At 47.8% G+C, this 13,033-nt stretch overlaps 1 protein-coding gene across 2 annotated transcripts in view; it reads left to right on the top strand.

The window, feature by feature from the left end:
* The first annotated feature begins 7,655 nt into the window (after positions 1–7,655).
* pwp1 (PWP1 homolog, endonuclein) overlaps positions 7,656–13,033 on the top strand; it is a 44,462-nt gene continuing 39,084 nt past the window's right edge. The window contains exons 1-4 of one of the 2 annotated variants that reach the window (XM_038780627.1): positions 7,656–7,905; positions 9,904–9,962; positions 10,135–10,304; positions 12,860–12,945. In XM_038780627.1, coding sequence (XP_038636555.1) covers positions 7,840–7,905; positions 9,904–9,962; positions 10,135–10,304; positions 12,860–12,945 — 381 coding nt within the window. In that variant the 5' untranslated portion in view covers positions 7,656–7,839. Of the gene's footprint in view, positions 7,906–9,903; positions 9,963–9,992; positions 10,012–10,134; positions 10,305–12,859; positions 12,946–13,033 lie in introns of those variants that run through there. The other variant, XM_038780628.1, reaches the window with a different exon arrangement.

Here is a 13,033-nt window from a genome sequence, read left to right as displayed (position 1 = left end):
TAAGTTTCAGATAAACATGTTGTGAATAATATGCAAGTCACAAAACGGTGATCAGGAATAGGAACCATGACTGAATTCCCCTCTAACCCAGTGGCCACTGGACAGTGATCAGGAGCAAGAACAGAGGACACTGGAATAACTCAAGAGGGTCTGGCAACATCTGTAAGGAGAGAAACCGAGTTAACGTTTTGAGTCCTGCTGGCTTTTCATCAGAATTGACGGGAAGGAGAATGTGTTTGATATTAAAAATGTGCCTAATCGGAAGATGAAGTGCTGCTCATACAGCTTGTGCAGGCTTCAGTGGAGCATTGATGCAGGCCAAGGATGGCCATCTGGGCATGCTGAGTTAAAATGGCAAACACCAGGAAGGTTGGGGTCATTCTTGTTGACTGAGCGAAGATGTTCCACAAAGCGGTCACCCAGTCTGCTTTTATTCTCCTGTGTAGAAACCGCATTGGGAGCGAATACAATAGATCAAATTGAAGGATGTTCACGTGAAATGGGTAATGGGGCAGGTGTTGCATATTCTAAGATGACAAAGGAAGGTGTTGTGGGAAGGGGCATTGGGCGTGGTAGAGGTGTGGACGAGGGTGTCATGGAGGGTGTGGTTCCTGCGGAATTCTGTCAGGGTGGTGAGGGGAAGAAGTGTTTCGTAGTAGCATCGTGCTGGAGTTGGTGGAGGATAGTGGAGTGGAAAAGGGGACCCTATCATGGTTGTGGGAAGGAGGAGAAGGGGTAAGGCAAGGAGCAGGTCCCCAGGCTAATTCCCACGTTCATGGTAATTTTAACCCTGGTTGCCATCACCTGCAACCAGCAATCCTCTGATTGAGACTGAGAAAGTTTTATTATCGATGGGGAATATTGCTGAATTTGAAGCAAATGTCCTTGGCTCTCGGGTACTGGGGAGTTTCTAGAGTCACAATTGATCAGAATTCTCAATGGGGAATTGGCCAAAGCCCTAATTTGTAATTTCAGTTCACTTCCCAGTGGACATACTTTGGGGAGTCAGGCTGTGAGTTACTCTCTGCAGAATACTCAGTCTCTGACCTGCTCTTGTAGCCACATTTATTTATATGACTAGTCCTGTTAAGGTTCTGGTCAATGGTAACCGCCCCCGGGCTGTTGAAAGTGGGGATTCTGTGATGGTAATGTCAGAGGGCGATGGTTAGATTCTCTCTTGTTGGTGATGGCCATTGCTTGGCACGTGTGGTACGAATGCTACTTGCTACTTGGCAACTCAAGCCTGGATATTTTACAGGTCTTGCTGCATTTGGACATGGGCTATTGTGAATGCTGCTGAACGTTGTGTGCAATTATCAATTAACATCCCTGACATTATGATGGAAGAATGATCAATGATGAAACAAACAGCGGAAGCGGATTGGACCTCGGACACTACCCTGAGGAACTCCTGCAGTGATGTCCTGGAGCTGAGATGATTGACCTCCAACCACCACAACCATCTTAGATGTGACTCAAAGAAAGGGAGGTTTTTTCCCTGATTCTTATTAATGCCACGTTCTGGAAATAATACTGAAGACCTGTGCTCCAGAACTTGTGCACCCCTAGCCAAGCTGTTCCAGTACAGCTACAACACTGGCATCTACCCGGTAATGTGGAAAATTGCCCAGATGTGTCCTGTACACAAGAAATAGGACAAATCTAACCCAGCCAATTATTGCCCTATCAGTTATTAAGGCCCAGGGTTTAGAGAACACCAAAGTATATCATGGAGTTCACCTGACCCACAACTTTGAATAGATTTTGGTTATGGGGAGCACAAGGACTCACTTTACAGGTGTGCTGCAACAGAGATCTAAAGTATCTTTTAAACCAAAAACAATGTTTATTCTATAAATCCAGTTATAATTTTATAAACACTCAGTATCAACTACCCACACTGACATTCCCCCCACATATATAATGCTCTATAGGTAACCCTTAGTAACTTTCCTAACAACATTCAGAAGTCAAAACCTTTTTTAACAAAAACAATAGGTTTGCATTCCTTCCAGAAACAGGTATTATTTTGAAATCATCAAGTGATCTGGAGACATTCTTTAGAGAGAGAGAAAAACCCAAAATACACCTCCTTGGTTTGAATGCAGCTCTCCAACTGAAAACTAAACGAAAACTCCGCTACTAAACAGCTCCCAGCTCAAAACAAAAGTAAAAAGCAGAGCTCGAGGCCATCTCTACCCACACACTGACATCACTGCAGCCACTTGAGAAGGCAAACATTTCTTAAAGTGACATTCCCATGATGCAGTCTACTCCATCATCAGCAAAGTAATGGCAGGAGCTATCAAGTGGCACTTACTCAGCAAAACTTCCTCAAGGACACTCAGTTTGGGTTCTGTCTGCTTCACTCAGCTCCTGACCTCAATACAACCTTGGTTCAGATGTGGATAAAAGAGGTGAGGTGAGAGTGACTGCCCTTGACATCAAGGCAACTTGCCCCACTATGGTATCAAGAGGTCCTAGCTAAACTGGAGTCGATGGGAATCGGGGGAAACACTCCGTTAATTGAAGTCATACCTGACACTAAGGAAGATGGTTGGAGGTCAATTATCCCAGCTCCTGGGCAGCACGGTGGCCTAGTGGTTAGCATAACCGCCTCACGGCGCTGAGGTCCCAGGTTCGATCCCGGCTCTGGGTCACTGTCCGTGTGGAGTTTGCACATTCTCCCCGTGTCTGCGTGGGTTTTGCCCCCACAACCCAAAAATGTGCAGAGTAGGTGGATTGGCCATGCTAAATTGCCCCTTAATTGGAAAAAATAATTGGGTAATCTAAATTTAAAGAAAAAAAAAAGAAAAAAAAATTATCCCAGCTCCAGGACATCACTGTAGGCGTTCCTCAGGGCAGTGTTCTAGACCCAACAATAACCTTCCTTCCATCATAAGGTCAGAAGTGGAGATGTTTGTGGGTGACTGCACAACGTTCAGCACCATTCACGACTCCGCAGATAATGAAGCAGTCCATATCCAAATGGAGTAAGACATGGGGCTGACACGTTACATTCGTGTCACACAAGGGCCAAGCAATGACCATCTCGTATAAGAGATCTAACCATCCTACCTTGACATTCAATGGCATTACCATCGCTGTATCTCCCACAATCAATATCCTGGGGGTTACCATTGATCAGAAACTGAACTGGACTGGCCATATTAATACTGTAGCAATCAGGGCAGGTCAAAGGCCAGGAATCCTACAGCAAGTAACTCACCTCCTGCACCCCCCCCCCCCCCCCCACCCCCCAAAATAAGCCTGTCTACTATCTACAAGGCACAACTTGGAAGTGTAATGGAATACTCTCCACTTGCCTGAATGAGTGCAGCTCCAACAACACTCAAGAAGCTCAACACCATTCAGGACAAAGCAGCCTGTTTGATTTTTCGCCTTCCACAAACATTTACACCTACCACCATAGAACAGTGGCAGTCGTGTGTACATCTACAAGATTGACTGCAGTAGCACACCAAGGTTCCCTCGACAGCACCTTCCAAGCCCACGACCACTGCCATCTAGAATGACAAGAGCAGCAGATACCTGGTTCCCCTCTTAGTCACCCAAACTTAGCGATCCACCATTTTCGATTAAAAGTTGGCTGCGGCTGTTGGGCACTGCTACCCACAATCGGGAGTGCCACAACACATGGCCCCTGACCCTCCTGATACCCACCGGCAGATCGTGACCCCAGCTTTGAAAAGGACTGTCCGAGGCAGTGCAAACAGTTTTTTCTTGTCTACCTTATTTTAACCTTTCATAATTTTGTAAGTAAAAATAAGAAAGTCACCAGAGGCTACTTTCCCCTGTGAGGGGGAGAGCTGATTGGGGGTGATTTAACCAAAGGATCACCACACCTCAAGTGAGGGACATGGTTGAGAAGACGGGGCCTTCATGAATTGAACCCACACTGTTGGCCTTGCACTGTATCACAAACCAGCTGTCCAGCTAGCTGAGCTAAACTGGCCTCCAGAATGATCTTCTACTATCAACTCGCTACACTGTCTGCTCCAAGGAAAACAACCCATAACCTAACCTTGTGGCTAAAATCCTTCAGTCTTTGCAGCATCCTGGTAAATCTCCTTTTTTAAAATAATCTTTATTGTCTCAAGTGGATGAGGGTAAAGCAGTTGATGTGGTGTATATGGATTTCAGTAAAGCATTTGATAAGATTCCCCACGGTAGGCTATTGCAGAAAATACGGAGACATGGGATTCAGGGTGATTTAGCGGTTTGGATCAGAAATTGGCTCGCTGTAAGAAGACAAAGGGTGGTGATTGATGGGAAATGTTCAGCCTGGTGTCCAGTTACTAGTGGTGTACCGCAAGGATCTGTTTTGGGGCCGCTGCTGTTTGTCATTTTTATAAATGACCTGGAGGAGGGTGTAGAAGGATGGGTGAGTAAATTTGCAGATGGCACTAAAGTCGGTGGAGTTGTGGACAGTGCGGAAAGATGTTGCAGGTTACAGAGGGACATATATAAGCTGCAGAGCTCGGCTAAGAGGTGGCAAATGGGGTTTAATGCAGAAAAGTGAGGTGATTCATTTTGGAAGGAGTAACAGGAAGACAGAGTAATGGTAAAATTCTTGGTAGTGTGGATGAGCAGAGAGATCTCTGTGTCCATGTACATAGATCCCTGAAAGTTGCCATCCGTTGGGAGGGTTGTTAAGAAGGCGTACGGTGTGTTAGCTTTTATTGGTAAAGGGATTGAGTTTCGGAGCCATGAGGTCATGTTGCAGCTGTACAAAACTCTGGTGCAGCTGCATTTGGAGTATTGCGTGCAGTTCTGGTCGCCGCATTATAGGAAGGATGTGGAAGCATTGGAAAGGGTGCAGAGGAGATTTACCAGGATGTTGCCTGGTATGGAGGGAAGATCTTATGAGGCAAGGCTGAGGGACTTGAGGCTGTTTTCGTTAGAGAGAAGAAGGCTAAGAGGTGACTTCATTGAGGCATACAAGATGATCAGAGGATTAGACAGGGTAGGCAGTGAGAGCCTTTTTCCTCAGATGGTGATGTCTAGCACGAGGGGACATAGCTTTAAATTGAGGGGAGATAGATATAGGACAGATGTCAGAGGTAGGTTCTTTACTCAAGAGTAGTGAGGGCGTGGAATGCCCTGCCTGCAACAGTAGTGGACTCGCCAACATTAAGGGCATTTAAATGGACACTGGATAAACATATGGATTATAAGGGAATAGTGTGGATGGGCTTTAGAGTGGTTTCACAGGTCAGTGCAACATCGAGGGCCAAAGGACCTGTACTGCGCTGTTATGTTCTATATTAAGTAGGCTTACTTTAACACTGCAATGTGGTTCCTGTGAAAAGCTCCTCGTCGCCACATTCTGGCTCCTGTTCGAGTACACTGAGGGAGAATTCAGAATGTCCAAATTACCTAACAGCACGTGTAATTGAAAATATGGAAAGATGTGTCATTTGCAACATGGAAGTCTGGCAATATCTGGTCTGAGAGAAACATGAGAGAATGTAGGGAAAGATCCCACGAAGGGTTAACTGCAGCTGTAGAGAGCAGGATTATAAAATGCAGATTCCTTCTCCCAAACAGACTTAGCAAACAAAGCATCTGGAAAAGCATGGATGAGGGTTTCAGTTGAGTTAGGTGATAAATGTAAACCTTTCAAGTTAAAAATAAGTGGATTTTTAGCATTACGCTAAAAGCAATGATTCACACCTTCATTGAAGTAAAATCAGCAGCTAGAAAATAATGACTCGTGGGGGGGGGGGGGGGGATATATAGGTGTGAAGCTCTGCTGACATCAGGTAAATTAAAGAAAATTGGAGACTATCAGTCTACGAGAAACATAATTTAAAGCCCAAATCAAAGTCACAATTATGAGCTGGGGACACAATTCGATAATAAAACTATAGAAATGGCAGGAACCAAAATGAACACCCCTCTTGAAATCAAAGCATTTTGAACATCACAAAGGAGGAATGTAATCAGATCTATGGGCTGAGGTTATGCCCCACCCAAATGAATACTCAGTCGTGTTAGAAAAATTTAGATTAAAGGTACCTTTTACAATCCAAGTGAAATAAACATTACTTTACAATAAAGTCATAAAAACTTAATAACTGCTAGAAGAGAGATATAAACACTGAGAAAGGGGCAGAGAGGGAGAGAAAGAGAGAAGCAGAAAAGGAACAAGAGAAGCAAGCAGAGTCAGCTTAGCGTCAGCTTGGTCATGGGAAAGGGACAGAGCAAAGCAGCCAAGCTAAAACAGCTAATACATCTAAAGAAGACCAGACTTTAAAGAAGATTGATTGTCAAGGTGGGCCTGAAGGTCCCTTCAACCAACCAGAAGGATCCAGAAGCAACATCTTTTTACTTTTCTGTAAAGACAGTGATTGCAGCTTTTAAAAGAAAAAATATAATAATAAAATAACTTAAAAGTTTTAACATGAAACAGTGGTTATTCCAAAGTCTACTTTACTTACTTAGCGATGCGGGACCCAGGATCGATGCTACTAAGTGGTAAGTAGATGAAGTCCTCTGTGAAGGTATGGGTTATACCGGGGGATAACTTGAAAATATAGTTTGACCGGAATAGCACCTACCGAACCCTGCAAAGGAGTCAGGGAGTGAGAATCCCTGTTCACCATTTAGAATGTTGGCCCTTTTTGGTATAGGGGGACTTTTAAGAATAGTGGTGAGTTTTCAACACGTGTCTTTTGGGACTAGTGGGAGGAAACCCACCTCTGCACCCTCTCAAGAACTCTCACGTTCTTCGTAATGTGCGGTGACCAGAATCTCATTCAAAACTCGAGTTCAATCCAAACTAGAGCGTTATAAAGATATTCCATAAATATTGTGCTTTTGTACTCAATGCTTCTATTTATGAAGCCCAACATCCCCTATGCTTTGCTACCCGCTCTCTCAATGGGTCCTGCCATCTTCAGAGTGCTTCCTTTGAGCGATGACACTGTGAGTTTGACACTTAGTTGAGATTGCACTGTCTCTGCCAGGATAGCCATGATGTGGAGATGCTGGTGTTGGACTGGGGTGAGCACAGTAAAAAGTCTCACAACACCAGGTTACAGTCCAACAGGTTTGGTTCAAACACGAGCTTTTGGAGCGCTGCTCCTTCCTCAGGTGAATGATTCACCTGATTATCGACTCAGAGACTCGTGGCTGTTATGGGATCTTCCTGTGTGCAGCTTGGCTGCAGGGTTTTCCGACGTTAAAACATTGACAATGCTTTAAATGTGTTCCATAGTGAGGAGCAGTGAATGGGCCTCACAGAATGCTGAGGGAAGGTGGTATAGAAATGCAACGTCCTCTAGTCTGAGCAGGGAGAACCCAGATGGGTGAGAGCTGGAGGAGGCGGGGCTGGGGATGGAGGGGAGGGGCGGGGCTGGGGATGGAGGGGAGGGGCGGGGCCGGGGATGGAGGAGGCGGGGCCGGGGATGGAGGAGGCGGGGCCGGGGATGGAGGAGGCGGGGCCGGGGATGGAGGAGGCGGGGCCGGGGGTGGAGTGGCGGGGCCGGGGATGGGTTAGGCGGGGAGGGAGGAGGAGGGGCCTGAGCGGGAGGAGGAGGGGCCTGAGCGGGAGGAGGAGGGGCCTGAGCGGGAGGAGGCGGGGCCGGGTATGGAATGGGCGGTGCCTGGGGATTGCAGACGGCGGTCAGGGGTCAGATAGACGGGACCCATGATTGCAGGGGGCGGAGCTCTAACCGGATGTGAGGTGCGGAAGCTGCGCGTGTTTCTGAAGAGCGGCCTCAGGCAGGCACCGCGAGTCCGGAGAAGCGGCACTGGCACTGCTGACAGACCCTGTCCCCGACACCTACCGCCGTCACTGACTCACCCGACACCATGAGCAGCCTCAGAACCTGCGTCAGCTGGGTCCCCCGCGGGATGGCGAGGGAAACCCCGGAGAAGGTAAGGGTACGTGGGTTAGAGGGTCAGTGCTGAGAGCGTGCTGCACTGTCAGAGGGTCAGTACTGAGGGAGTGCCGCACTGTCAGAGGGTCAGTACTGAGGGAGTGCTGCACTGTCAGAGGGTCAGTACTGAGGGAGTGCTGCACTGTCAGAGGGTCAGTACTGAGGGAGCTCCGCACTGTCAGAGGGTCAGTACTGAGGGAGTGCTGCACTGTCAGAGGGTCAGTACTGAGGGAGTGCTGCACTGTCAGAGGGTCAGCAGTGAGGGAGCGCTGCAGTGTCAGAGGGTCAGTGCTGAGGGAGTGCTGCACTGTCAGAGGGTCAGTACTGAGGGAGTGCTGCACTGTCAGAGGGTCAGTACTGAGGGAGTGCTGCACTGTCAGCGGGTCAGTACTGAGGGAGTGCCGCACTGTCAGAGGGTCAGTACTGAGGGAGTCCTGCACTGTCAGAGGGTCAGTACTGAGGGAGTGCTGCACTGTCAGAGGGTCAGTACTGAGGGAGTGCTGCACTGTCAGAGGGTCAGTACTGAGGGAGTGCTGCACTGTCAGAGGGTCAGTACTGAGGGAGTGCCGCACTGTCAGAGGGTCAGTACTGAGGGAGTGCTGCACTGTCAGAGGGTCAGTACTGAGGGAGTCCTGCACTGTCAGAGGGTCAGTACTGAGGGAGTCCTGCACTGTCAGAGGGTCAGCACTGAGGGAGTGCTGCACTGTCAGAGGGTCAGCACTGAGGGAGTGCTGCACTGTCAGAGGGTCAGTACTGAGGGAGTGCCGCACTGTCAGAGGGTCAGTACTGAGGGAGTGCCGCACTGTCAGAGGATCAGTACTGAGGGAGTGCTGCACTGTCAGAGTCAGTACTGATACTGAGGGAGTGCTGCACTGTCAGAGGGTCAGCAGTGAGGGAGTGCTGCACGGTCAGAGGGTCAGTGCTGAGGGAGTGCTGCACTGTCAGAGGGTCAATACTGAGGGAGTGCTGCACTGTCAGAGGGTCAGTACTGAGGAAGTGCCGCACTGTCAGAGAGTCAGTACTGAGGGAGTGCCGCACTGTCAGAGGGTCAGTACTGACGCAGTGCCGCACTGTCAGGGTCAGTGCTGAGGGAGCGCTGCACGGTCAAGAGGGTCAGTACTGAGGGAGTGTTGCAGTGTCAAGAGGGTCAGTGCTGAGTGCTGCATTGTCAGAGAGTCAAGACTGAGGGATTGCTGCACCGTCAGAGGGCTAGTAGTGAGGGAATGCTTTTCTGTCAGAGGGTCAGTACTGACCAATAAATGATTCTGGTGCTGGATTTTGAACCATTTTGAGATACTGACCGGATCTGGAATGTGCTCTCAATGAATGAGCATTCTAACTCCCAGTCTGAGCTCAGAAATGAACTGTTGTAATAGCCAGGGCCGGCTCAAGGCACCGGCAACTCGGGCAGTCGCCCGGGGCGCCATGTGCTAGGGGGCGCCAGAGACTCGGGTCCCGCGCATGCGCAGTTGGGCCAGTGCCAACCAGCACATGCGCGGTGGCCGCCCTCCCCCAAGGCGGCCCCGCCCCCCCGGTCCGCTCAGGCCCCCCCGCCCCCCCCCGCCCCCCCCTCGGGTCCCTCCCTGTCGGCCCCCCCCCCCCCCCTCGCGCCCCCCCCCCCCCCCCCCCCCCCGGGCGCCAATGTTCAGCTTGCCCGGGTTGCCAGCAACCCTAGGGCCGGCGCTGGTAATAGCAAGAGTATTTTAGAGTTACACAGCATGCTAGTTTGCACTGAGCTTCCAGTGGCAAAATAGGAATTTATCCTTGGGAATTCACAGCGAGCAGTCAACCTATCCTGGGAATTATTGAAGCTGTCTACCCTGGAAATTGCTGATTTGTAATTGCTGAGCAAATACCTGTTTCCCGTTTACTGGTCAGACTTCGGGGGTGGGGGGAGGGATGTCGTAATAGTCTGATTGTCGGGTGCCCTGTAGTCGAGTTCACTGGAAACGTTTCTTTTACAATGGTAATAATTCTCATAAATTTTCTTTTCTAGGTGACTCTGACTCCACAGGAGTTGGAGGAATTAATCCACAATGCAAGAGAAGAATTTGAGTAAGTTACACTCCTTCTACTCCTGAACAAAAAATTCCTTTATCAAAAGGTAAGCAGAAAGTGGCGATTTGCTACCTGCTTTTTGGGTGTGATAACCGAGCGATAGCAAATGGGAGAATGAGCGAGGCCTTCACCTGATTAAACACACTTAATACCATGGATTTGTTTCCAGTGATCAGGAGGAGGGGGAGGAACAGGCAGTGGATAGGAATGAGGAGGAGTTGATGGATGGAACAGACAGTGCTGCCTCTCGTGATTCCAAGACCCTGGAGGAGGGCGAAGAGGAGGAAGATAAAGACAGCCTGGCAGAATATGACCTCGATAGATATGATGAGGAGGAAGGTGAGTGTCATAGGAGGATGGTTCAGGATATGATGCTGCTGATCACCCTGTTAGGTGGCTGGAGCTACAACTTATCATTTCAACTCTTAAATTGAATCAAATTTAAAGTGTTCATAAAATCCATAGTGCTTCCTGGAATGATTTTTTTTTCTGGTTTCATCTTGATCTATTTGGAAGCAATTAATTTCTTAAAAATGTGTCTCGTACAGTAAAATGGAGCAACCATATTCTTGTCCTGATTTTCAAACCTTGCCACTGTCTTTCCCCTCCCTTTCTCTGTCATCCCCTTTAGCCCCACAACCCTCTCGAGGTATCTGTGCTGCTCTGGTTCTCAGTCTTGAGAATCCTCTTTTTTTTATCACTCCACCTGTGACTTCAGTCGGCTGGGCCCAACTCTGGAATTTGCCTCCCCCTTAATCTCTCTGCCTACCCCTCACTGTCTGTCCCTCCTTTAAGATGCTCCTTAGAGCCCATCTCCTTGAAGAAGCTTTTAGTGACCTGTCTCAATATCTTCTTTTGAAGGTCAGTCATGTGTTTGATTTTCTAATGCTCCGGTGTAGCACGTTGTGACAATTATTACATTAAAGGTGCTGATGCTGAGAGAGAGAGAGAGCACAAGGGCAATGGGTGAATAGGACTGAAGAAGAGGGCATGTACTATGGGTCAATTTGCTCAAAGTTCTCACCTTGAAGATGCATTGCTGTTCTGCACTCTGCTCGGAGTTTATCCAAAATGGACCAGGGCTGCCTGTTTTTTTTGTCCTGACCACTTCTGCAAGTCGGGCATTATCTGTCCGATGATGGCCCTGACTTACACAATCACCTGAGGGAGTTTTTGAAAACATCCTCCCTTGCCCACAACAAAAGCACTGGAATGCCATCTATCTTTGTGTCCTTTAAATCAAAATACTAACTTTGCGCAGGCAGTCTGGATTGTAGATTCACAGAAACATCGTGATCCAGGAAGTATCTGACCAATTACATGGGAGGCCGACCAGTCCAGCATTTGTTGCCCATCCCTAATGCCCTTGAACCGAGTGGTTTGCTGTTAATAATAATCTTTATTATTGTCACAAGTAGGCTTATATTAACACTGCAATGAAGTTACTGTGAAAATCCCCGAGACTCCACACTGCGGCGCCTGTTTGGGTACACCTGAGGGAGAATTCAGAATGTCCAAGTCACCTAACCTGCACGTCTTTGTGGGAGGAAACCAGAACACCCAGAGGAAACCCATGCAGACACGGGGAGAACGTGCAGACTCCGCATGTCTTGTTATGCTCTTGGCGTAGCATAAGCTGCTTCCTTGATGTACACTCTGACAAAGGAAGGTTCAGACGTGGAGATAGCTTCAACATGTTTATTAAACTATTAACAATTCTCCTACTCTGATTCGACTCTACTATTAATCCTTCTATAGCTACTCAGACTAACGAACCAGTCTGCTACAATCCATTTGGTGGGTGTGATGTTCAATCAACCCTGTGTCTGTACTCACTTGAGTGGCTCCACTGGAAAGAGGAAGATCATGTGTGCTGTGTCCTTTATATATGGGTTGGTGTAATGCGCCCCTGTGGTAGTGTCACCTGTGTGTATCATGAATGCCCATTGGTCGTGTCCTGACTTACTGACCTATTGGTTGAGTGTCTGTGTGTCATGTCTTTGGTGCTCCCTCTAGTGTCTGGCTAGTCTACGTGTACTTACATTAACCCCTTGTGTATCTACAGTGATGCATATCACCACACCGCACAGACAGTGACCCAAGCCAGGAATCGAACCCGGGTCCCTGGCGCTGTGTAGCTACAGTGCTAACCACTGTGCTACCGTGCAAACTCATTGCTGTAGTTCTGGAGTCATAGGTAGGCCACACCAAGTAAGGATGGCAGATTTCCTCCCCTAAAGGACATTAGTAAACCAGCTGGGTCTTTATGACAATTGATAGTTTCAGTGTGATAATGGCCATTATGTTATTATCATAACATAAATCTAGATCTTATTTACTGCACAAGATGAAAGGCAGCAATTGCTCCTCGGGAATTTGGAAATGCCACCATCTCCACATAATTTTGTCCATGCAGCTTCAACTAAAGCCCAAACCAAATATTTCACCAACATTTTGATGGAAATAATCAGCAACTTGCACATTTAATAGTACTTGACTACCCATGTGGCGCAGTGGTTAGCACTGGGACTGCGGCGCTGAGGAGCTGGGTTAGAATCCTGGCTCTGGGTCACTGTCCGTGTGGAGTTTGTACATTCTTCCCATGTCTGAGTGGGCTTCGTTCCCACAACCCAAAGATGTGCAGGTTAGGTGGATTGGTCACGCTAAATTGCCCTTTAATTGGGGAAAAAAAAAATTGGGTACTTTAAATTTTATTTTTTTAAAATAATATGAGTAGTGAAATGAGCAAAGAGCTCCACTTTAGACGCGTTGTTTTATCCGTTCTCGATGGTTGCAGTCATTTACTGAATGTCTCACCTCCCCGGAACCAATTAACTTTGTCTTCTTATTTTCTAAAACTTTTCTTTTGATTATGGCTCTGCCTTTTTGTGTAGGTGGCGTGAATCTTGGTGATAGTTTGGGAGGACTCACGGTCTACGCTAGCAATGAAGATGATCCATATGTCACTCTGAAAAATACAGTAAGTCGGAGCACGAAGCTTCACAATGATTCCCATTCACCTGAACCTGCCTGTCATTCTCTTTCTGACTGACATTGTTACAGAAATG

This window comes from Scyliorhinus canicula, chromosome 20, assembly GCF_902713615.1.
Source record: "Scyliorhinus canicula chromosome 20, sScyCan1.1, whole genome shotgun sequence".
Lineage (NCBI taxonomy): Eukaryota > Metazoa > Chordata > Chondrichthyes > Carcharhiniformes > Scyliorhinidae > Scyliorhinus > Scyliorhinus canicula.
Note: the sequence above shows the minus strand (reverse complement) of the source record. Positions and strands in the feature narration are given on the sequence as shown.